At 47.0% G+C, this 25359-nt stretch overlaps 1 protein-coding gene and 1 long non-coding RNA gene across 2 annotated transcripts in view; both read left to right on the top strand.

Annotated features, from left to right (window-relative positions):
• Positions 1–3208, top strand: part of USP18 (ubiquitin specific peptidase 18) — a 31758-nt gene extending 28550 nt beyond the window's left edge. Inside the window, exons 9-11 of the mRNA XM_020904057.2 lie at positions 151–282; positions 753–802; positions 2381–3208. Coding sequence (XP_020759716.2) covers positions 151–282; positions 753–802; positions 2381–2426 — 228 coding nt within the window. The 3' untranslated portion in view covers positions 2427–3208. The remainder of the gene's footprint in view (positions 1–150; positions 283–752; positions 803–2380) is intronic.
• Positions 3209–5942: 2734 nt separating this feature from the next.
• On the top strand, positions 5943–9866 carry LOC139030625 (uncharacterized). The gene is made up of 2 exons (XR_011483017.1): positions 5943–6986; positions 8684–9866. It is a non-coding gene; the product is annotated as an uncharacterized lncRNA (long non-coding RNA).
• Positions 9867–25359: the final 15493 nt, after the last annotated feature.

Below are 25359 nucleotides of genomic sequence, written 5' to 3'. Positions count from 1 at the left end.
ACAGCTGTGCTGTAATTAGGTATGAGCATCTGTGGTCAGAGATGGTCTTCTGGGGCCCTGGGCGCACCAGTGCCTGGCAGAGAGGCTCTGAGAAGCAGAGGGCCGGAAGAGGAGGCGTCATGGGGGTCCCTTTATCCTTGTGTCCTTCAGTGTGGAGGGTACTATGAGCTCTTTGCTGTGATCGCCCACGTGGGGAATGCTGACTACGGTCACTACTGTGCCTACATCCGGAGTTCTGCAGATGGAGAATGGTTCTGCTTCAACGATTCCAATGTTTGTTGGGTGAGAAGCGTCCTCCCAAACTGCCCCTTGCCCTGGGTGCTCCATCTCTAATGGGTTCTGAGCCAGGACGGGAAGGCCACTGAGACCCAGACACACTGGGGTCCTGTTTTCTCTGTGTGTTGGGGGGCCTTTGTGAAGTTTGAAGCCCGTTTCTGCATGGAGCCCCATCTGGTTCTCAGCTCTGCTACAGTCTGCTGAGCTTAGCGTCCCGGTTTCTGGAATTCTTGGCTCAGGGCCCTGAACCCTTGTGCTCTGGGCTAGTTTATGAAGGCAAGAAGCTCTAGGAAGAGTTACAAAGTCTGGGCCCAGCATAACCAAGTGTAGACAATGCACTTGAGGGACTCCGTGTGCCGAGTGCCTATCACTGGGTGATCGAGCCTGGGAGTAGTCAGACTGGTCTGGAGGAGGGAGGGCAGCTGGCAGCACCATCACTCTCTGGCCACTTAACCTGGTTGTCTCTGTCCTTGCAGGTGTCCTGGGAAGACGTCCAGTGTACCTATGGGAATCGCAGCTACCGCTGGTGAGGAGGGCTGGGTGGTGGACCCCATGAACTCACGCAGGGCATCTCTTGCTGTAGGAAAGGGTTGCCACTCACCTTTGGAGGCCCAGAGAATATGCTCAGCCTCGTCTTTTCAGCCCCATCCACTGCACTACTCCTCTCCCAGTTTATTTTTTAAATTTTTTTCATAGGTAAAGGTTGGACATTATGTATATATTTTTGAATTAGTTAAAAAAAATTTTGGCAGTGCTGTGTCTTCATCGCTTTCTCTAGTTGTGGCGGGCGGGGGCTACTCTTTGTTGCAGGTGCACAAGCTCCTCACTGTGGTGGCTTCTTTCGTTGCAGAGGACAGGCTCCAGAGCTTGCAGGCTCAGCAGTTGTAGTGCACAGGCTTAGCTGCCCCATGGCACGTGGAACCTTCCCAGACCAGAGATGGAACCCGTGTCTGCTGCACTGGCAGGTGGAGGCTTAACCACTGCACTGCCAGGGAAGTCCTCCTCTTGCAGTTTAGACCCAGCAGTGCTGAAGTGTCTGAGGCTCCCAAACGTCACACCATCCCTGGCTTTGCACGTGCTGTCCCTTCCCCTAGTTTGGCCCTGGGGCAAACCCCCTTCATGCTTCCATGCTTCTGCTCGTGCCCGCCTGCCCTGTAATGCCTTCCCGGCACCATCCAGGCAGGTTTGCAGGAGCCCTTCAGGTGCTTTCCGTCATGTGCTCACCTCTTCACAGCCAGGACCACACTGCTCGGTCACTGTTCACCTACATAACATTCTTTCACGTTAACCATGAACTCTTCGGAGGCAAGGATCACTCTTGTCCTCCTCTGTTGTCTGGTACGGAGGCTTGACTTTAGTCAATAGCAGTAAATAAATTGTTGAAAATCAGTAACTACACAGAGCGGAGGCTGGAGAGGAGAAAGCTGGGCAGAGATAAAGCAGAGACTTTGCAGGTTTTTTCTGCAGAGCTTCTGGGTTAAAGGTGACATTGCACGCTAAGTGTGGTGTGGGATGTGGCCCCAGCCACACGAGCTAGGTCTTCACTTGGAAACTGATAAATTGGGTGAAATTTTTCTTGAAATCCTGCCTACCCCCAACCTGCTACTTTCCCTCTTCTCCTTTTCTTCTAAGCATCTCCCTTAGATACACTCTTAGATACACACTTTGTCACCTTTTGGTTGTCAGTGATCCCCCGTTATTTAGATCAGGGTTTGGCAGATTTTTTCTGTCAAAGGCCAGAGAGCGAATGTTTCAGTTTCTGGGATACGCAGTCTGTGTCTCAGCTCCTCGGCTCTGCTTCTGCAACGCAAAAGCAGCCACCGGTGGTACGTGAGTGAGCATATGTGGCTTTGTTCCTGTTACATTTACTTAAGTTCATGGGCTCATAGTTTGTCAACCCCTGCTTGAAATGTTAGCTAACAGCTTAACAGTAGTTATTTACCTGGGTACCCAGTTTTGTCCACTCTGAGCTGATGGATAGATGAAGACCTGATCCAGTAACCCGGGAAGTTTTCTGACGGGTGTTCTATCATGAAGTAATAATGTGGTAGTGAACTGTGAATGTTTTGTCTCAGTGATGCCCTTGCACTTTTTTTCTTTCTAGGGGGGAGACTGCCTATCTCCTGTTTTACATGAAGACTGAGTCCTAATGGATGTTCCCTAAACCTTCAGAGACCTACAGAGTATCATCTTCCTCTTCTGTTCCTGTCTCTGCAGACTCTTGTAAGAGATTCTGCAGTGAGGAGAGGCACCATTTTCAAACTGTTTACATTTTATTTATAATCAGTGGTGATTATTAAAATATTTAGCTGTGGCACTACACAGGTCTGGATCGGTCAGAAAGGGTGCCACTGGTGGACTCATGGCTGGGTCAGGTCTGGATTGCTCCTGCTGCGCAAGGCGGTGATCCTTTAGCTGGGAGCCGCAAGGTCCGGGTGCTCCCAGGGGAGGAGAGACCAGGCCAGTGCTGCTAGCAGGAGGCAGTTGGGTAACAAAGGGCTGTGGTCAGGAATTATTTCAATATTCTACAGCTAATGTGACTGTACTGGTAGGTACTGACTGTATATCATTTCTGTTTATAATTTTAAAAACTTTTAGGGCTTCTCTAGTGGCTCAGTGGTAAAGAATCCACCTGCCAATGCAGGAGACATGGGTTTGATCCTTAATCTGGGAAGATCCCACATGCCGTGGAGCAGCTAAGCCTGTGCACCACGACTACTGATCCTCTGCCCTAGAGCCCAGGAGCCACAAGGACAGAGCTCACATGCTTTACAGCCTGTGCTCCGAAACAAGAGAAGCTACTGCAATGAGAAGCCTGTGCACCCCAACTAGATAGTAACCCCCGCTCGCCACAACAAGAAAAAAGCTCTCACAGCAACAAAGACCCAGCACAGCCAAAAATTAAAAAAAGAAATTTTAAAATGCGTATCAATTACATGAAACTCAAGTGCTTTGTAATTGTTATTCATTTGTTTGATAAATATGTGTTGATCACCTACTCTATGAAACGGTATGCCAGACATAATAATGAATACAATTCTTTCTGTCAAAAAGAACTTTTTAATTTAATGAAGGTTGATTAAAATACATACAATACTGAGGGTTTCTGCTACAGGAATTTGAAGGAAAATAAATGAAAATTATTCTGCTCTGTGCCCACAGGAGAAGCCTGAAGGCTGGAAGAGGGCTGAGAATGAGGACAGTCTGTTTACAGGGAGAAGCAGGCCCAGTGGCATGGCTCAGGGTTTAAAGACCCTCCACACACTTGGATGGAAGGGAGGTGGGGCTCAGCACGTTGATCTTGATCCAGGCTTAGAAGTTTGGGTCTAACTTAATAAGTAATGAGGATTTTTTTTTTTCTTTTGGAAAGTGTTCAAAAAGGAAAGGAACAATTAGTGGTGTTTCAATAAAATGGATTTTCTGGTGACATGGGTTAGAGACAGGATGGCAGCATGTGTGGACAGGCGTGCACAGCCCCTGGAGCCATGTCAGAGGAAGAACGTGAATCTGGGGTGCCCAGGGAAACTCTGCACCAGCCTGGGAAGAAGTGTGTGGACACCCCCCACCTACCGATGAAGTGACACGGTCATTCACGTGTTTAACGACTTGGTTGAGATTTCATAGTTTGTGAGTGGCAGAGCCAAAACCTCCAACGTGAAATGAGGGTGATTTATTCTTTTTATTGGCAAGAATTTAGCTACACGAGAGTAAATTCTCACCGTATATTAGCCAAACAATGTAGTCATGGACAGATCCTCTTCCTTAGTGCTAACCGTCGCTAAACAGGTGTGTGTATATTATCTCTACCGTCACAGATGATCATAAAGCACTTGGCTGAAAGCCAGAGAAGCTGTGTTTTTTTCTTGCAGTCTGGAGGCTGGAGTCTGAAATCAGGGTGTCACAGGGCTGGTTTCTCCAGGATGCTGTGAGGGAAAGTCTGCCCTGGCCTTTCTCCTGGAGCCTGGTCAGGCCAGCCCTACTTCCATCCCCTGTGTGGACCTGAGTCCCTCTGGCCTCCACCTCCATCTTCACGCGTTGTCTTCCCTGCATGTGTTAGTCGAGGACACCAGCCATGGGTTAGGGGCCATCCCAGTGTAGCATGACCTCACCTTCACTTGGCTAATTTCATCATTCTGAGGTTCCAGGTGTGTCGGGAGCCAAGAAGAGGACAAGCGAACGCCCCGCCCATGACAAGGCTCTGGGTAAAGGTCATGGACCCAAGGAGGCCATGAACCCAGGGGAATCCGAGTCCAGCAGGCTCCGGGACGCTCCCTATTCTTGCTATATGTGTCTTGTCTGTGCTAATACTCTTTCTTGGAATTCTTGGTGATTTTTCGCTGTTCCTGGTAGACCTCGGGGAAGGTCCCAGGGACATCTCTAGGGTGTAAACGTCTGGGGGCTTCCCAGAAGAGTTAGGCTTACTCTGCCCCCAGGGAGATGGGAACCATATGAATAACCTGGTATGCGGGAGGTATTTAGATTTAGGCCATTTATAGATATGTGGGATTTTATATATAGGAGGTATATTAGGGAATATGGAAATAGATTAGAAGTTAAAACTGCTTATAAATGTGATTGTGAATCCCATCCCTGGACACGCAAACACCATTAGATTTAGTTGTAAGTTTAATAACCACACAATGCCAAAATTCTCATATTGTAGAGTAAGGGTTAAGGCAGCTGCGACGCTGCTGCTACTCCATTTCCCCTGCCCATGGTGTGCCTGGGAGTACACTAGGAAGTAGTGTTAGTGCTATAGGTATCATAGACGGCTGTGTGAAAATAGAATGAATTATGGCTTATAGATTAAATAGTAAGCAAGATATTGTAGTATGTGTATAATATAAAAGTTAAGTTTTCATAGTAGGTAAAATTATAATAGAAACTATAGTGGTTAAGTGATTGATTATACTGTAAAACTGTTAAGATATTTTTTTCCCTGTAGCTATGTGTTTCTTTGTAGCTGACGTTTGTCCATTCAAGTGAAGCAGTGAAGCAAGAAGAACGTTTAAACCTGAAAACAGAGTGGGCTAAGAGGTCCAAAACAATCCTTGTCACGCGCCACTAGGGACGGAAGATTTTGTACCCTGGGAAATTCTGTCTTGGAAAATATCCCCTGACTTGTTTTGTTGATCTAAGGGGCACGTCATCTGGAAAGATCTGAAAACAATAATTCGTACCTTGGCCCCGGTAGTAAAAAAAGATATATAAGGTGTTAGAGAAAAAATAAAGAAGAAGAAGTTTTTCCACTGCAACTGTGTGTGTGTGTGTGTGTGTGTGTGTGTGTGTGCATTCGCCGACGCCGCTCATCCCAAGGGTTCCCTGGACCAGCGGAGGCTGGACCCCCGCAGTTGGCGCCCGGAACAGGGACCCGAAGGGTAAGTCCTCCCCCCAAGTAGTTTCCCCCAGGCAAGTTCGGGGCGGCTAGGATCTCACCTAGGGTACTGCAGACCCCCCTGCGTAAGATTAAGGTAGGGTGAGAAGGGTGAGGAATCGTGAAAATAACCCTGCGTAAGAGTAAGGTAGGGTGGAAAGAGTGAGTGAGAATAAACCCTGCGTAAGAGTAAGGTAGGGTGGAAAGAGTGAGAATAAAAAAAAAAGAAAAAGAAAAAAAAAGAGAAAAAAGAAAAAAAAAGAAAAAGAAAAAGGAAAAAGAAAAAGGAAAAAGAAAAAGAAAAAAAGCAGAATAATTGTGAAAACAAAATGGGAAACAGTGAGTCAAAAGATAGACGCCTCTTCATTGATATTGTAAAACAGATGCTCTCTCATAGAGGGATTCATGTGAAAAAGAGTAGCCTTTCTACTTTCTTCTCCTTTGTTCAAGAGCAGTGTCCCTGGTTCCCTGATGAGGGCACTGTTAATCTGAGAATTTGGGAACGAGTTGGCAGAGACATTAGGAGGCATTATGATAATGTTGGGCCAGATAGAGTCCCTGCTGACACATTTTCTCTATGGAATCTTATTAGAGATGCCCTAGACCCTGAGCATGAAGCTGAAAAGTTTAGACGAGAGACCAAGAGCCCTGATTCAGACGGAGAAGATCCGGTGACAGACGAGAATAGAGAAAACACATCTGAAGGGCCCAAAATAAGTCCTAGTTCTTCTGATTATCGCTCATTAAGACAAATGTTGGCCTCTATGGCTGTACATAGGTATGATGATGATTCGGATGATGATGTTCTTGATCCTAGAGATCAGGCTGAGTTGGAAGAAGAGGCAGCCAGATATCATCGTGATGATGGTGGCTGGTCCCCGGTGGGAAAAGTAGCCCCTCAATATTTGATTCCACCCTTGAGACCTGAGAAAAAGCCTATAAGGGCCAAATTGCCTAAAAAGACAATTATTCATCCAGCAGATGATCCAGATCCCCCGCCTGCTAAACCCCCTCTATCAGGGGACAACAATGGGTCAGACATTACAGAGACTGACAAAACCGGTTAGGCCAGGAGGTGGCATGCAGCCCAGGGAGCTACTGAACTATGGAGGCTGTTTTTCTTGTGGGCAGGCAGGCCGACAATGAAGGGGAAAAATCCCCACCACCACAAAAAGAAAAAATTAAATATAAAGTAAGTAATAAAAAAACTCTAGATTCTCCCACCCCAACTTGGGGACAGATCAAGAACCTCACTCGTCAAGCCCAGACAGTTGCCGGACCTGGTGCCAGCCCAGAACAACTCTTTCTTGCAATCCTTGCTATCCTGAGTTGTCAGGTAAGTATGGTTACCCCCTTTTCCTCTCAATCAGAGAGCGGAATTTATTGGGCCTATTTCCCTGATCCTCCAACTCTGCAGGTTGTCCCTTGGACAGAGTCACCCCTTCGGGTGACAACTAATGCACCTCGGTTGCTAGGAGGGAGTTGGACATCTCATTCTTTAAAAAGTTATCCTATAAATCTAAATTTCTCTTTCCACGGATTAGTTGAAGGAATCCCAATTTGCTTTAATTTTCCCCTTGAGGGAACTCGAGGCCTTATTACCCCAACTAAAGAGGGATGTGTCCAGACATCAAAAAAGGCCATTATTACTGATTCCCCACTTAATAAAGGAAAAAAGGGATCAAAAAGATTTGTTTGGGTTTTATTGGGACAAATGCCTGGAATCTCAGATGAGATCCAAACACAATTTGGAAGGTTTAATCATTCTCTCCCCTTTGATGACACTTATGAACGATGCTCATCAGACCCACCTTCAGATGACAGCTGGGGTGGAGTAAATTATCAGATAGGATACCCTCAGTGGAGAGAGTGTATTTATGATTCTATGTTAGCCTATAAAATGGGGAATTCAAATACAATATCCATTCAAGATTGGAGTAATCCAAATCCAAAACACGATCTGAAAACAGTAAAAAATTATACAGATGAGTATGTAAATTGGGAAAACTCTACTGTACCTTGGCCTCTTTCAGTCAGTAGATGGCACCACAACGCCCTAGTTCCCCCCATGGTTGCTTATCAGCAAAATTCAAAGACCTTTTGGCAGCCAGAGCTATGGAGAGCAGTAGCTGCAACTTCCAATGTAACTTTAAAGCGACCTAATTCAACCTTAGAAAAGGTTGTTTTGGCTTGCCTTCCTTCTCCATATGTTTTCCTTTTTGTCAATGATTCAAATAAGTTACAGATATATCTTAATCAAACTGGAGGACCTACCATTGTTGATTGTGATACCTGCTTCCTTTCTAGCTGTCTGAGCCCTAGGTTTAATGTTTCTGCTTTTATAATTTTAAAACGACCTCCCTATCTCATGGTACCTGTTAATTTGACAACATATTGGTATGATAATTATGGCTTAGCTGTATTACAACATGTTAAAGAGTTAATGAGAATTAAAAGGTTTGCAGGATTGTTAGTTTTAGGAATATCTGCCTTAATTATGGCCATATCTTCTGCTATATTAGCCTCTGTTTCTCTTGCACATCAGGTTCACACAGCCGCTCATGTTAATGATTTGTCAAAAAATGTTTCCTTAACGCTAGCAACTCAAGAAGCTATAGATAGAAAACTAGAAATGAAAGTAAATGCTTTGGAAGAGGCAGTAATGCATATAGGAACTGAATTACAGGCTTTAAAAACGAAGTTGGCTTTATCCTGTCATGCAGATTACAAGTGGATTTGTGTAACACCCTTAAAGGTAAATGAAACAGATTATAATTGGGAGCGGATTCAAAATCATATTTCTGGGGTTTGGAATAGCTCTAGTATTAGCCTAGATTTAGAAAGATTACATCAACAGATTTCTAATGTAAAAGATGCTAAGTTAGACTTTACTGTGGTAGAAACAGCTCATGATTTCTTTAATCAGTTAAGTTCCTTCATATCAGGAAAAGGTCTCATTTCTGGAATTATGACCTGGGTTTCTCTAGGATGTATTGTCTTAGTAATTATTCTTATCCTTCCTTGCATTGTTAGGATCCTCGGAACTAGTATTCAGCGCCTTTCTGTTGAACTTCAGCTGCTTGCCTTAAAAAATAAAAAAGGGGGAGATGTCGGGAGCCAAGAAGAGGACAAGCGAACGCCCCGCCCATGACAAGGCTCTGGGTAAAGGTCATGGACCCAAGGAGGCCATGAACCCAGGGGAATCCGAGTCCAGTAGGCTCCGGGACACTCCCTATTCTTGCTATATGTGTCTTGTCTGTGCTAATACTCTTTCTTGGAATTCTTGGTGGTTTTTCGCTGTTCCTGGTAGACCTCGGGGAAGGTCCCAGGGACATCTCTAGGGTGTAAACGTCTGGGGGCTTCCCAGAAGAGTTAGGCTTACTCTGCCCCCAGGGAGATGGGAACCATATGAATAACCTGGTATGCGGGAGGTATTTAGATTTAGGCCATTTATAGATATGTGGGATTTTATATATAGGAGGTATATTAGGGAATATGGAAATAGATTAGAAGTTAAAACTGCTTATAAATGTGATTGTGAATCCCATCCCTGGACATGCAAACACCATTAGATTTATTTGTAAGTTTAATAACCACACAATGCCAAAATTCTCATATTGTAGAGTAAGGGTTAAGGCAGCTGCGACGCTGCTGCTACTCCATTTCCCCTGCCCATGGTGTGCCTGGGAGTACACTAGGAAGTAGTGTTAGTGCTATAGGTATCATAGACGGCTGTGTGAAAATAGAATGAATTATGGCTTATAGATTAAATAGTAAGCAAGATATTGTAGTATGTGTATAATATAAAAGTTAAGTTTTCATAGTAGGTAAAATTATAATAGAAACTATAGTGGTTAAGTGATTGATTATACTGTAAAACTGTTAAGATATTTTTTTCCCTGTAGCTATGTGTTTCTTTGTAGCTGACGTTTGTCCATTCAAGTGAAGCAGTGAAGCAAGAAGAACGTTTAAACCTGAAAACAGAGTGGGCTAAGAGGTCCAAAACAATCCTTGTCACGCGCCACTAGGGACGGAAGATTTTGTACCCTGGGAAATTCTGTCTTGGAAAATATCCCCTGACTTGTTTTGTTGATCTAAGGGGCACGTCATCTGGAAAGATCTGAAAACAATAATTTGTACCTTGGCCCCGGTAGTAAAAAAAGGATATATAAGGTGTTAGAGAAAAAATAAAGAAGAAGAAGTTTTTCCACTGCAACTGTGTGTGTGTGTGTGTGTGTGTGTGTGTGTGTGTGCATTCGCCGACGCCGCTCATCCCAAGGGTTCCCTGGACCAGCGGAGGCTGGACCCCCGCACAGGTGGATAGGAATTTTAGGGGGACCCTATTCAGAGTAGTAAAATGTATTGATTCCCCTAGGCCTTATTTTAGGCATTGGCATGCATATTCACAGATATGAATAATTTTTACATCATGAATTCTACTGGACAAATTATTCTGCTCATTGTTTTTTCTCATAATAGTGTCTTAGGAAAGTTTCCAAGTCTGTATGTAGATGGATAACATTCTTTTGAATTGTTACATTTACTCCATAAATAGATATACTATATTTTTTCCATTCCCACATTGGTAAATATTTAGGGCATTTTCATTTTTTCACTATTTTGAGTACCTTTAGATATGTTTTTGTACATGAGTAAATATTTCTGTAGGTACTGAGGGGTGAAATTATGGACCAAAGAAACTGAAGGGAGAAGTTACATGTAGACTCCAAGTTAAAGAAGAAGGGTACTAATAGATCATTTTTAACGTCCTGGATTGAAGGAGAAGAAAAAGGAATCAATTGACTTGAGTTTCTGGAAGTAGCTGATTTCTACGCTATTTTGTCTTCTCCAAAGTACTCCCTTATCCATCCATATATCCGTTTGTCCAAAAATCAAGGTTCACAGTGATGCCCAATGCCTGACCTTGTGTGAACTTTGCGTGGTCTTGTTTTGAGGGTTTGAGGTCTGTGGTTATTTCACCCCCATGTACCCCTGCTGTCTGCCGCCCCAGACTTCTTCAGCACGTACACCCCATATCTTTGCCCCCTTGGTTTAAAGTAGTACTTTAAGGAATTCCCTGGTGATCCAGTGGTTGGAACTCCACAGGGTGAAGGGCATGGGTTCAATCCTCAGTCTGCCACCCAGACCAAGGCCAAGTCCTGCCTACTGGGGTGCCCACAATAGTCTGCCCACATAGAGTTCCAATAGACCATACAGCTCCATTGCTGGTGACCAGATGGGAGTGTGCTGTTGGGCCCCATAGAATGTCTCCTGTATGAGGCCACTTCTCCATAACAGGGAAGCATAAGCAACCTACATAACATACAAATAAGCACAGAGATTTAGGCAAGATGAGGCAGCAAAGGAATGTCTTCCAAACAGTGAAACAAGATAAAATAAGAACTAAGTGAAGTGGAGATGACAGTCTACCCTGTGGATCTCAAAGTCCTGATCATAAAGATGTTCAGTGATCTTTGGAGAAGGCTGGGTGAACACAGAAGTTTAACAGAGACGATATTAAGAAGCAGCCAATGGAGCTGAAGAAGGAAATCACTAATGCACTCAAAGAAAACAGTAGTGGATTAGATAACACAGCAGAATGGATGGTGAACTGGAAGACCATAGAGGGAGTCATTCAAGCTGAACAGAAAGAAAAATTTTAAATGACAGTTTAGGGACTTTCCTGGTAGCCCAGTGGTTAAGAATCTGACTTCTAAGGCCAGGGATGAGGTTTCCCACCTTGGTTGGGGAACTAGGATCCCACACGCCTTGGGGCAACTAAGCCTGTGTGCCACAACTAGAGAAGCCCGCGTTCCAGAGCCCACAAGCCACAATTACTGAGCCCGTGCTCACCTTTGTCCTCGCTGAGTTTAATCTTCATCCTTCACCATAACTCACCTTGAGTATAACCACTTCAGGGACTTCTGGGACCCTCCACGTAAAAAGAAGCCGAGGAGAGGGTCTCTGGGTCCCTGACTTTGTAGCTGGGGTCAGAAGCAGATGGGGGGTGCGTTGTGGGGCCCTCTACCAGGGAGGGGCAGGAGATCCCAGGTGGTAGTTAGCTGAGAAACAGGCACTCCTGAATATGAGGCATCCTAGCCCCCTTGGTGCATCACAAAGAGACCAGCTCCCTCCTCCCCACAGCCCCCAGGCCTGGTCCCTGCTTCTGAGAAATTCCCTAGGGTGGGTCCTGGTGCTGGAGGTCGCCATGCTGTGGGCTCCTGAGTCTCTAGGAAGGATAGAGAAGTGGGGGGAGACTTGTCCAAAGAAAGCATCTGTCAGAACAGATCCTGGAGCTGCTGCACTCCAAACTCCACCACCATCCCCAGGTCCACTGAGGCAGGACCATGAAAGCAAGGCTCCTTCTCTCCCTAAGACAGAGACGCAGAGGAGACACCAGGTGAAGGCAAAGATGGGAGGGAGGCCCCACGAGCCCAGGGATGCCTGGAAGCTGGAAGAGGCAGGAAGGACTCTCCACTGGAGCCTCTGGAGAGGGAACTGCACTGGGACACCTTGATAGGCGTCTGGTGTCCGAGACTGAGAGAGGACAGGCTTCTGTTGTTCAGAGCATCTGCCCCAGGAAGCTCATGCAGCTGGTGGGAAGCTCCTGCCCTGATCTAAAGCCTCCCTCCCATTAGGTGAGGTGGCCCCACAGACTCCATCTCTTCTTCCATGTCTAGTAGGTGGGAGACCCGCTTCTCCTTGCTACTCCAGGAGCGGCTCTGGAGCTGATCTGGGAGTGGTTCTGGGGTTTGGCAGACTGAGCCCCTGTTGCTGTGCCCCTGTTTCCCCATACGAGCATCCAGAGCTCTGGATGTCTGCCTTGCTGCCTGAATCCTTCCTCCCCCACCCAGTATCCACAGGAAAAGTCAGGGATTCTGTAGCAGGGTCTGCAGGCAGTCTGTGTCTGGACCCATGTGGGAACCATGTTTTACTGTTTTCTCAGAAATGTCTCCTGGAATTTAATTTTACTCATTTCCTCTTCCTGATCTCTCTCCCCTACCCTTAAGTTAGACATTCTGGCTGACCTGTCAGCGTTAGTTACATGCTGTTCTGCATGCAGAACAAGCCCCCTTATCTTCAAACACCTTTCTTGATGACTCTCGTGTGATTACCTCTGGACCTCCAGGAGGAAGCCTCCTTAATCCCTGCATTCTGGTCTCTGTTTTGCTTTACTGCTCTTAGTTAAAGATTATAAGATAAATTACCAATAAATATGTGCTCAGTATTTTCTTGGGAAGTTGCTTCTCTGAGAGCTTTCCTGCACTGTCTCTTACAATCCTGTGTGTTTGTGAGAATCATTGATTGTGAAACAGCCACAGACCCACGTTCACATCTTCCCTGTGAACACGGTGAGAACCTCCCCTGACCTCATGCTCTGTGCTGACCGCCTCCACATCTGGCTACAGGCCCAGTGCAGGTGTAAGACTGACTGCTCTCAGCCTCCTTGTGTTGTCAGGGCTGCTGCAGCCCTTGGTCAAAACCCGTGAACCCACTTTAATAGGGGTGTCCTTGCTCACAACCCTCCAAGCGCCTCCTTTAGCAAGAGTAACAGAAATCTTTAAGTCAAAGGGTCCAGAGAGAAGAAAGGAAGCTACAAAGAAAGAAAACCAGATGGAGCCAGCTGGGACCAAGATGGCAACCGATTCTGACCTCCAGCAGACCCTGAGTTTCATTGTATGCTGATTTTACTGTACTATCTATCGTATATTAAAAAGCAGAAACATTACTTTGCCCACAAAGGTCCATCTAGTCAAGGTATGGTTTTTCCTACTGGAAAAACTACTGTCATGTACAGATGGGACAGTTGGACTTTAAAGAAAGCTGAGCGCTGAAGAACTGATGCTTTTGAACTGTGATGTTGGAGAAGACTCTTGAAAGTCCCTTGGACTCCAAGGAGATCCAATCAGTCCATCCTAAAGGAAATCAGTCCTGAACATTCACTGGAAGGACTGATGCTGAAGCTGAAACTCCAATAGTTTGGCCACTTAGTGCGAAGAACTGACACATTTGAAAAGACCCTGATGCTGGGAAAGATTGAAGGTGGGAGGAGAAGGGGATGACAGAGGATGAGATGATTAGATGGCATCACCAACTCAATGGACATGAGTTTGAGTAAATTCTGGGAGTTGGTGATGGACAGGGAGGCCTGGCATGCTGACAAAGAATCAGACACAACTGGGCGACTGAACTGAACTGAGCTGATGTATCATATTAAGTGACACATCTACCGGTGACCGTGACCAGACAGGAAGAACCTAAACAGGGTAAAAAGGAGGTGGCCTTCCTCTCCCTTTCCCAATGCACGTGCCTCCCCAGCATTAGCCTCACTCTCCTCCTCCTCTTCTTTACTCTGGAGAATGAAATCCCTCTCTGCAGAGGGCGAGAAGTTGAGCTGTGAACTTGCTTTCTTCTCTGTTCTTTGACCTCTGAGTAAATCCTGTGCTGTGTTGTTCTTGGCTTTGGTTTCATAATCACCTACGTGAACCCGCTTGGAGAAAGGAAACCTTCCTTGTTGAGACAGAGAGCCTCGGCCAGGCTAGGGCCCGAGAAGCGTCCATAGGCCTTAACGTGTGACAATCTGTAAGGGGACGGTGGTCTGTGCCCGTGGAGCGGGTGGAGGGCACACCGACCACCACAGCACCTGGTCTGTGGACAGCATGGCCCCTCATGGGCCTGGACTGTGTGCTCTTGTCCCTGCTACCCCTGACACCACCTGACAGTCTGACTCGGTGACGCTGACTGCTGGGCCTCTAGTCAGGAGGGATCCAGAAGCAGCACTTGGAGCCAGATCAGACGTGTCTTTTCACGGGCAGTGGCGATACTGGATATTAGGACATTGTTTCCAGAAAACAAACAGCTGCTAGAAGCTGATATATGCTCTGGACTTGAAACCCATGCGCAAGACAAGAGTTCCCACCAGACCCTGGCTTGGAAGCTTCTGTACAGGTGATGACCACCCCGGTGCTTCCTTGCCAAGTCCTCCAGACTTCCTTGGTGGGCACAGCTGGACTCACACTCCATGGGCTCCCCAATCCAGAGCCTGAAGGGCCAATGCTGGCAGGGCCTGGGGATGAGTGGTCACTCCACCAACCACCAAAACCAAGCCCATGCCAGGCTCTGCTACAAGTCTGCTCGCATTTGCTCTCCGGATTCCGAAGTCAGACCTGCAGGAAACAGGGGCTGTGAGTCTCATATTGATGGTGTTCTGTGGAATTTCCATGAGATCCTTTTCTGCCCTGTCCTGAGCAAATGGCTAGTTAGTCCATGCTACCGTCATTCCACAAGGAGGCTGAGAGGCTGAGGCTCTGAGAAGCCAAGTAACCCACCTAGAAGGACAGATGTGTGGCCACGGAGTGGGGTCTGTTCTCACTGCCCGCACAGGGTGGCTGCCTATTCACAGCAGGTTTACACCTGTCCCTGAGAGGGTAACAGGCAGGAAGGCCAGGGGTCTCCAAATGGAGGAAAGAGGCTGCAAGTACCAGACATTTTTATCTCTCTTAAGCGGCAGGAGGAAAAACCAGCGATATGTTTTTCCTTCTCTACACAAATTTAAAAGGAGGTTTCTCTTAACATGCTGTGTTGCCATGACACCTGGTCTCACCTAAAGCTAACTATTCTCAAACCTTGAGTTAACCAATACGTTTCTTTTTCTTATGGAAATGTTGTCTTAAGATATGTTAAGGAACCCCAGACTCTATCTTCAAGTTGGTTCCGCCAAACGGCCTAACTTACTTACTCAGGTATTGTTCCCCTAATCTATGTAAACGGACCTATTTGTTGGTAATCTGCCCTTCTACAAGATTCAAGTCAATCGTTTTATGGCCAGGGATGAATTATCTGGTGCCATTCTAAATTTTATGACATTCCTTTCTTTTCATTAACAGACTGTGAGTGACTATATAACGTACAGCTAAAGACTAGAAGGGGGTACTCTTTTGCTCCCTACTGATGCCTGTGTCAGAAGCTTTCTCTATCTCCTTTATACTTTAATAAAACTTGATTACACAAAAGCTCTGAGCGATCCAGCCTGGTCTCTGGCCCCGGATTGAATTCGTCTCCTCCGGAGGCCAAGAATCCTGGCGTCTTATCATTCAGCAACAACCTTTCATCCCCTTCACCCCTCCTGGGGCCGCTCACAAAGCCTCCTCTTAGGGGACTGACTCATCTTTTACCAGGACTCTTGTCTCACATCCTGTCTCTGGGATCATCCAGAAGGCTTGTCACTCTGAAGCAGGATCAGTCTTATGTCACCAGGGCCACTTTCTTGGCCCACACTCACCACTTGCTCGTCCACTCCCAGCTCAGACCAGAAAGGCCCCCTCAGGTCCCAAGCCCCGTGGCTCTGCCGGGACACCCACTCCCCTCCTGCCTGGTCCTTCTCTCTCACATCCCCTTGAGGGTCACCAGGATCTCCCACCACCCAGGGCAAGCTGTCTGCTGTGTCCTGGGGAGGCCTCTGTGGTGTCAGAAGAAACAAGAGGTACCTGTGGGGCCTCCCACACACAGCACAGTGGCCAGCACCCGCCTACTGACCGCTTCACTCTGGATGGGCCCAGGGTGGGTTCAGGGGCCCCACTGTGTGTCCTGGTTCTCATCTCATCCCAGCGCTGCCTACAGCAGACTCACTAAGCTAGTCTGTGCTGGCTGCACAGATAGGATGCTCATTCATACACCCCTTCCAGGAGCACGGGGTTCTGGTGGGGAGGCTCCTTCCAGGATATGGGGCTCACCTGAGCAGGTTCCTGCAGGGCTCAGCACCCAGGAACCGTGCACAGAGCCCTCTTGGCAGACCACCTCCAGCCCACCTGTTGGTCAGGCCTGACCCCGAGCCCCTCAGAGCAGGACCTGAACTAACGAACAGCTGCTCCTGGACAGGTCAGTGACCTTGGGCTTCACTGTGCAGCCTCCCTCCAGTGGATCTTCCAGCGGCTTCCACTGCATGTGGGCACAGGGCCCCTGTCTTCACCACCACCCCTCCTCTCCCTGACTCCTGGGTTCCTCTCTTTAGGAGAGGGTCTTGAAATTACCTCCCACTTGTGGGCCAGATACAATGATTAGAAAACAAGCCAGAGCTGCAGCCCCATGTCCATCCTGACCCCCAGGACCCACAACTGTGAGCCCCTGATGGGCAAGGATTTGGCTGATCTGAACTGGCCGGCCAGCCAGCACTTCCCAGGTGTGCCTGGGTTGAGGTCTGTGTAATCGGGTGTAAGAGTGCCTGCAGCTATGCTCTATGCCACACTCTGTTGGATGTGTGAGCTGGGCTGGTGAGAGACTTGTGGATTGCTGCTTGTGATCGGGTCTTTTGTAGACCAGGTAAGAAAGGGGTGTGTCACCTGTACCTGCTGTTGGATCTCCCCCAGGAAACAAGAGAACAGGCAGCGGGAGCCAGGATGGGAAGGATAACTCCGGCAGGGAAATGGAAAACTTCCAGAAGAGCCCCTGGGGTCGGGACCACCCTGCCTCCCTGGTTTGCACGAGCCCACTCAGCAAGCCCGCTGTCGCTGGGGTGGCTCTCGCCTGTGAGGTCTTCGCTCGTATTCGGGTGTTTTACCTGGGAAGAGTGGATGAGGTTCAGGTACAGCCAGCCTGGGGGTCAGCCAAAGTTTCCTTAGAGATGCCTCTGCTGGTTACCCCAGCTTCCCACTGAGGACTCTTAGGGGAGTGGGGGGGTGAAGGGGGACTGGGGTGGAGGAGGGGGTGGGGAGGGAGCAAGGGCTGCTGGCTGCACGTAAGTCCCCACCCCTGACCATCTTCAGATTTGCTCATTGGTGTGGCAAGCGTCCTGATTGGGTTTTCACCTCTGTAACTCGTGACTTCTTAATGAGCAACGTGAGCAGTGACATTAAATGTCCTCAGTCGGGACTAAGTACTTACTACACCGTGTGCACAGTGTGAGAACCTGGGGAAGTGTGTGCAGCTGGTACCCCTAGGGACGGGCTTCAGACTTGACCCCTCAGCATTCTGGCATCCAGCCACTGCTTTAGGATTTGTAGCGGGGGGACGAATGCTGACTCTAAGGGTTCTGCAATCCAGCCTCCGTCTGCCTTTGGTGAGACCCACACTTCTAGGATCCTACAGAGCAGGGTCTGAGTGGCTGCTCTGCGGCTTCTCTAACAAATGACCACAAGCTGGGTGGTTTAAAACAACAGGAGTAAATAAATAAATAAATAAAACGACAGGAGTTCATCCTCCCCCAGTCATGGAGACCAGACACCTGAGATCAAGGTGGTTCAGGGCGGAGGTCCCTCCAGAAGCTCCAGGATAGGGTCCTTCCTGCCTTTGCCAGCTTCAGGGCCTCCAGGGGTCCCTGGGCTTGTGGCCTGCTTCCTCCCATCTCTGCCCCTGTCTTCATGCAGCTTGTCCTCTGTGTCTGCGGCTCCCTTCCTTTGCTCTTACAAGGAACCTGCCAATTGGATTGAGGGCCACCCACACCCAAGATGACCTCGCCTTGACATCTTTTTTTTTTTCGCCTTGACGTCTTTAAATGCATCTACAAAAGCCCTTTCCCCAGATGCGGTCTTGTACATCTTTTGATGCCACCATTCAACCCATTAGTTGTGTACAAAATCACCCTCATTTTAGGAGATTACCAAGGTCCCATATAGACTGGTACAGACAGCAGCCATGTGGGTGGGGGTCTGGGGAGAATGAGGACCATGGGATCACCTGGACAGGATCAAGTCCTGGCTTCATCAGAAGGTGAACTCTTCCTCCATAGGGCCTGTGAGAGCAGTCACTCCATCCTACCCATGGAAAGGGGCCCAGTGTCAAGCCCAGAAGTCTCTACCTTGCAAAGCTGGCTTTTCTGAATGTCATCATCAATACCATCATGTAACCAGTAACTGCAGGCTTACAGGTAGAGCGGAATTAGTGTGGGGACTGGCCATGAGCTCTGGAGGAGGTGCTGACAGTCACTGGGGCACAAGGAATTGGGAGCCTGGGAGGTCCCAGTGTTACTGACCAAACTTGGGTCCACACTGCTGAGAGCAATAAAGCCAGTCTACTGATGCCAGGTTGTGGTGAAGGAAAGTGAAAGTCATTCAGATGTGTCCGACTCTTTGTGACCCCATGGACTATACAGTCCATGGAGTTCTCCAGGCCAGAATACTAGAGTGGGTAGCCTTTCCCTTCTCCAGGGAATTCTCCCAATCCAGGGATCGAACCCAGGTCTCGCGCATTGCAGGCTGATTCTTTACCAGCTGAGCAACAAGGGATGCCCATGGTGAAGGAAAGTGAAGTGGTAATTATAAAGGTGCCAATACAAAGAGGAAAGGTGGCTTGTGCTCTAAACCCTGAACTCCCTGATGTGTTTCAGCAAAGCAGTTGTACAGGCCACATGAGGGAGGGGGTCATAGAGTATGTGATCCTCTGGTGCATGGTTCTCTGATTGGTGAGGTAACAGGTGGCTAAACTCACAAATTCTCAGGCACTGGAAGCTCTGGGGGTTATGTGTTCATGCTCATCAAATAGTTAACTTCTTCCACTCAGTGGGGGTTTTAGCATCTGTAAAACAACTCAGGGAGTGTGCCTCAGATACTGTTATCTCCATACTCAGAGAGGAGTTACAGCAGAGGATATGGGATGGGGTCTCTCTTGAGAAGGCCGCATAGGCTCCTGCTCGGTTACACCAGGTGTCTGGGCTCAGCAGCCGAGGAAGGTGGGGCTGCCTCCTGGGCGTGGGGAGCAACAGGATGACAGTCCTCCAAGGGGCCTGTTAGTCCCCAAGGTGAAATGGTGAGGCAGTGGATGGACAGATTCATCTGACCTGGGGGAGGGATCCAGGCTGGAAATGTTACTGGAATCACTGGGAGGAAGAGGAAAGGTCAGGAGGGGGCAGGTGGGGTTATAGCACCTATGTGCAGGTGATGGTGGTCCTGTTGGAAGCAATTCAGAGCCGGAAGGACTGACCCTCAGAAGCTCAGCTTCATCCTCTTGCTCCTTTGTAAAACATTGTCAGAGTTTGAGGCACCCTCAGGAGACTTCTGAGCCCAGTACTGCTGTGGCTTCATCAGGCCCTGACTATGTCCCCACTGGGGATGAAGCCCATCAGGGCACTGGGGCCCACAGACTTCAGGGAACCCCTGCCCCCAGGATTTGTCTCTCTTCTTCCAACCAGCTGCTGGTTAGAGGCCCACACTCCCTCATCCTGATTCCCCCCCCAGAGCCTGAGGAGTAATCCAGTGTATAGATGGACCACTCAGTCTTCATGTTCCAGTTGCTGGACATTTTGGTGGGCTCTATGTCTTGGCTATTATGAATACTGCTTCCCTGAAAACAGGGGTGCACGTGTCATTTCAGATTGTGGTGTTCTCCAGATCTGAGCCTGAAGTGGGGTTGCCAGATCCCGTGGCTCCTCTGTGTTACTTTTTTCAGGAACCTCCATGCTGTTTCCATTGCGGCTGCACCCTTGTGCATCCCCACTCGGGGTGTAGGAAGACTCCATTTCCCCTGTGTCCTCTGCAGCATTCATTCTTTGGAGATCTTTCTGATGATGGCCATTCTGACCAGTGGGAGGGGATTCCTCAGTGTAGATTTGATTTGCATCGATTTACTAATCACTGTGTCTTCCCTTGTGTGGCTCAGCAGTAAAGAATCTGCCTGCAGTGCAGGAGATGGAAGAGATTTAGATTTGATCCCTGAGTGGGGACGATCCCCTGGAGAAGGAAATGGCAACCCATTCCAGTATTGTTGCCCGAAGAAGCCCATGGACAGAGGAGACTGGCAGGTTAGAGTCCATGGCGTTGCAAAGAGTTGGACACGACTGGGTGTCTGAGCACAGTAATGAGGGAGGGGGAATGTCCTTCCAGGTGCTTGATTCATGAATACCTAGACATACACTTGGTTTTTTTTAGGTTTTCTTCTCATATAGGTTATTACAGAGTGTTGAGGAGGGTTCCTTATGCTTTGCAGTGGGTCCTTGGGGGTGATTTTATAAAGAGCAGTGTGTGTATGTTAATCTGAACCAGCTCATTTCTCCCTGCCCTTCTCTTTTCCTCCTTGGGAACTGTAAGTTTCTTCTTGGGAACCATAAGTCTGTGAGGTGTTATGCCCGATGTCCGAATCCCCGAGCAGGAAAAGAGAAGGCTACCAAGACAATGCAATTTACAAAAAGGGAAGTTTTATTTCTGGCTCGAGTCAGGGCTTTCTGCTGCGACCAACACAGTGGCGCAAGGTCAGAAAAGCCCTGAACAAAGGCTGTTATCCAAATTTATAAGGTATGCATAAGAGGTTAGTAGCTGGCTTAAGCGGATTGGTTACATGTCTGCAAAGCAATTTTATTGGTGCAACTTTCGCGGGCCTTTCAGCTCTTCCTTTGTTTCTTACTGAGAGCATATTGGCTGGCTTCAGGTTACCTGATGGGGGTAGGGAATCTTATCATTTCGGGGGAAGCAAAAACTTAGGTCCAGGCCGCCTGTCATGGTATTAACCCTGGCAGCCTCACATGAGGCTGTTTCTTTTTGGTAAAGAGGTTCATGTGTCTCCATTTTTAGGTTCCACCTAGAAGTGATACCATGATTCTTGTCTTGCCCTGTCTCCCCTACTTCACTTAGAATGATCACCTCTACTTTCCTCCCTATGGAAGTGTCATTATTTGATCCTTTTTAATGGCTGAATAATATTGTATTATGTCTAGGTACCCTGTCTTCTTTATCTGTTCATCTGTGTTCTGCACTTAGATTGCTGCCATGTCTTGTTTATGGTCCTAGTGCAGCTGCGATCATAGGGCTGTAGGGTCTTTTCAAATTTTGGTTTTCTCCATATCTATACCCAGGTGTGAAATCGCTGGATCCTAAGGTACTTCTATGTTTAGTTTTTTAAAAGAAACTTCATACTCTTTGCATAATGGATGGACTGATTTTTATTCCCACCAAGAGTGCAGGGGAGTTCCCTTCTCTCTGCATCCTCTGCACATGGATTGTTGGAGATTCTCTGAGACAGCCATTCTGACTAGTGTGAGGTGACAGCTCATTGGACTTTTGATTTGCCTTCCACTGAGTGCCAAAAAATTGATGCTTTTGAACTGTGGTGTTGGAGAAGACTCTTGAGAGTCTCTTGGGCTGCAAGGAGATCCAACCAGTCCATCCTAAAGGAGATCAGTCCTGGGGGTTCATTGGAAGGACTGATGCTGAAGCTGAAACTCCAGTACTTTGGCCACCTCATGTGAAGAGTTGACTCACTGGAAAAGACCCTGATGCTGGGAGGGATTGGGGGCAGGAGGAGAAGGGGATGACAGAGGATGAGATGGCTGGATGGCATCACTGACTCGATGGGCATGATTTTGAGTAAACGCCGGGAGTTTGTGATGGACAGGGAGGCCTGGCGTGCTGCGATTCATGGGGTCGCAAAGAGTCAGACACGACTGAGCGACTGAACTGAAGTGATTCTGACTGTTGTGAGGTGATACCTCATTGTAGTTTTGATTTGGATTTCTCTAGTATTTAGCAAGGTTGACATCATTTCCTGTGATTTTTTTAAAGGGTATATGTGAAACATCTTGCAGTTGACTCTTGAACATCTTCCTGGTGTTTTGATGAACACTCCGAAAACATTCCCTGAAGGCAGGTGTTGTTTACTCACAATCCCATGGCCCTTCTGAATATCAAGTGCCCATCAGCACAGCTTTCAACGTTGTTGTTATGGAAAATGGCCACAAGGCGGCAGCATTTTTCATGCCCTTTTTTTCTTTTTCTTTCATTTTGATCTTATACTGAAACAGAGTTGATTTCCAATGTTGTGTTTGTATAAGGCGTACAGGAACTTAATTCAGTCATGCATAAATGCATATCTATTCTTTTTCAGGTTCTTCTTCCCATATACAGAAGATCCTAAAAAGTACTGAGAAACAAGAGTCAGAAAAGAGAATAAAAATGCAGCAGGAGGTGGTGGAGGTGTTGGAAACAAATGCAAAATCACAAAAATGTAATCCTGTAGAAGCAGGGCTCTACAAATTTAAAGCATGGGAACTGAATTCTGGAATTTTTTTTACAGTGGGTGCTTTTTCCCTAAGAAGCCACCCACCGTGCCTATTGGCTTTGCTTTTGAAATGGAGAAAAGAATCAAACAGCGAGAAGCAAAGAGGATATTGGAGGATAAACACTTTAAATTTATGCAAAGCCTTGCCCTTATTGTATCTTGTTAGGTGTTGTGGGTGTTCCAGATAAGAAAGAAATTCCACTCACTGTCTCCAGGACTCCTGCCTTTGGAAGACAAGAACCCCAAATCCCACCCAAGGGGGTGAGGATGAGGAGCAGTCAGGAATGATAAGAGCTTAACAACTACCCCATTATGGAATACATTTTAAGCCTCAATCCCGGTGAGGAGAACTGTGGAAATACCCCTTTCTCTTTTGACTCAAAAAAGTCACTTACAGAAAGAGAAGAAAATAAAACAGCTGCGGAAAGGGGAAGTGTCCGAGTTCTAGGCACTTCCTTTGCCTCATTTTACTGCCGTTAACCTGCAGGAGAAGAAGATGAAGAATGCAGCTCGGGCTGAGCCTTCTGCTTGGAGCCTGGCAGAAGAGGTTCATGAAGGCACAGACATGGTTTCTCTTTATGCCCTGGTGACAAAGAAGGCTCCTTCTGGTGTGATGAAAAGAGCAGCTCTGGTTCCCGGATGGTGTCTGCAGCCAAGTCTAGCGGTGGAGTCGACTGGAGAACTTGGGTGGTACCCACATAGGCAAGGGCTGCCCACTTACAGTAATTTGTGTGGCTTCCATCCTCCTCCTTTTTTTATATGTCAGAATATACAGTTGACTTAGCTTCTAATTTATTCAGTTAAAGTATAATTTTTACTGATCTTATCCTTCACTTTTTATATTTAAATTTAAAAATAGAGATACTTGATTTAGTTTATAGTTTATGTCTGATTCTTTCCTCTTCTCCGTGCAAAATAAATTTGGAGTTAAGGAGCGCTTTGCTATGAGCGGGGAGCCTCATTAACCACCTGACAAGGAAGAGACTTGACTGCTGCGTCCCTCACTGAGGCTGTCTGCCGGCTTTGGGCAGAGCTGCTGTTCATGCACCTTCTAAGACCCTTGCTGGTTCTGACAATGAGGCAACGCTGAGCAGGACATGTTTTAAGTCCTCCTGTGACCTGGTCTGGAATCAATATGTTTGTCTTACTAAAAACTAACAAAGGCAGTTCCGTACTCCTCTCGACAGTGATTCTTAGCATCTACATCTCGTCAGCACCGTAAGTGTTCTCTTTCCTCCATGTCTTCTCCACCATTTTCCTTTGTAGACTGAGGATGGCCCTTCAAACAGGTGCAGGGTGTTCCCTCGCTGTGGTTTCTATTTGTACGTCTCTAACAATTCCTGATGTGCAGCACATTTTCATAGGCTTTGATTTTAACCAGTGTGTGTGGAATTGATTGTGGAGATTTTCTTCTTCACAATCTGCCCAGTTTTTATTTATTTTCAGTTAGCTACCCATGGAAATCTTTAAAGTGCTGGTATCATTTAGAGCCCAGCAGTCCTTGTGAATATGAAGTGTTTATAAGTGTTGCAGTGAAATAAGAAATAGTTTTCCTTTTCTTTTTTGCCTTTTGAATCCTTGTCTACTTTAACTGTTCCTGATCTACAGTCTGCGCTAAGTTTCCTTCTTTTGAGAAGACTGACCCATTATGTAAGCTCTATCCTGCACCTGTGTGTGTGTGTGTGTGTGTGTGTGTGTGTGTGTGTGTTAGTTGCTCAGTCGTGTCTGACTCCTTATGATCCCATGTACTGTAGCTCACCAGGCTCCTCTGTCCATGAAATTCTCCAGGCAAGAATACTGGAGTGGGTTTGCCATGATCTTTTCCAGGGATAGCCCGTGCCTATCGCCCTCTAACTGTGCATGAACCATACTTCGCATCTACTATGTTTTAATTTCATGCTAATCACATCCTTAAGTTAAGTGATGCTTAACTTTATATTATTCTCTCTGCAAACCTTCCCTTGTCATTTGCTTGTCCCTCTTTTTGCCTTGTGGAAAGAAAGCCACAGTGCAGTCCACAAAAGGCAATGGACCCAACTGGGCTCTCTGATGCCAGCCTGTTGACTGTTTTGAAACAATGCAAAAAGAAAGAATACAGGATCCTTACATGTTTGCTCTTTATCTCCAGCCTCTGAGTATGAGGCCCAACTGTGTTCCTTAATTCCTTAATTAGTTCCTTAATTCCCCATCGGGGGAGACACAGTTCTTGAGGCACAAGCCTGCTGTGTTCTCTCTTCTGCCAGGAGGAGATTAAAGCCATCTTTCTATTTCCTCAAAAAACCATTTATTTCCACAAATAAGGTTCCTATGTTCTTGTTCCTTCCCGCATTGTTTCAAAACAGTTAACTGGTTCATCTTCTGAAAATAAGGAAACTCAGTTATCAATGCAAACTGTAGGTCAGGAACAGCTAAAGTAGAGAAGGAATCAAAAGACCAAAGGAAAAAAAGTGTTTCTTATTTCACAGCAGCATAAGCAGTAGCTTTAAAGTTTCTGTTGTGGGAAATGGCCACAAGGAGACAGGATTTCTTCATGCGCTACTCCTGTTACTATAGTAACCAGAGCTTTAGGGTTACTCCTAGTCCGTGGTTTCCTCTGAGACATGCCAGAGACCTGTCTCATTGATTCTTTTTTCTTTTTTTTTAAACTTAATGCTTACTTCTTTTGGAGGATAGCTGTGTTTGTAGGTAGCGAGGTTCTTCATCAGTTATCTTCATACACATATTGATTC

The sequence above is a fragment of the Odocoileus virginianus genome, chromosome 23 (assembly GCF_023699985.2).
Source record: "Odocoileus virginianus isolate 20LAN1187 ecotype Illinois chromosome 23, Ovbor_1.2, whole genome shotgun sequence".
Lineage (NCBI taxonomy): Eukaryota > Metazoa > Chordata > Mammalia > Artiodactyla > Cervidae > Odocoileus > Odocoileus virginianus.
Note: the sequence above shows the minus strand (reverse complement) of the source record. Positions and strands in the feature narration are given on the sequence as shown.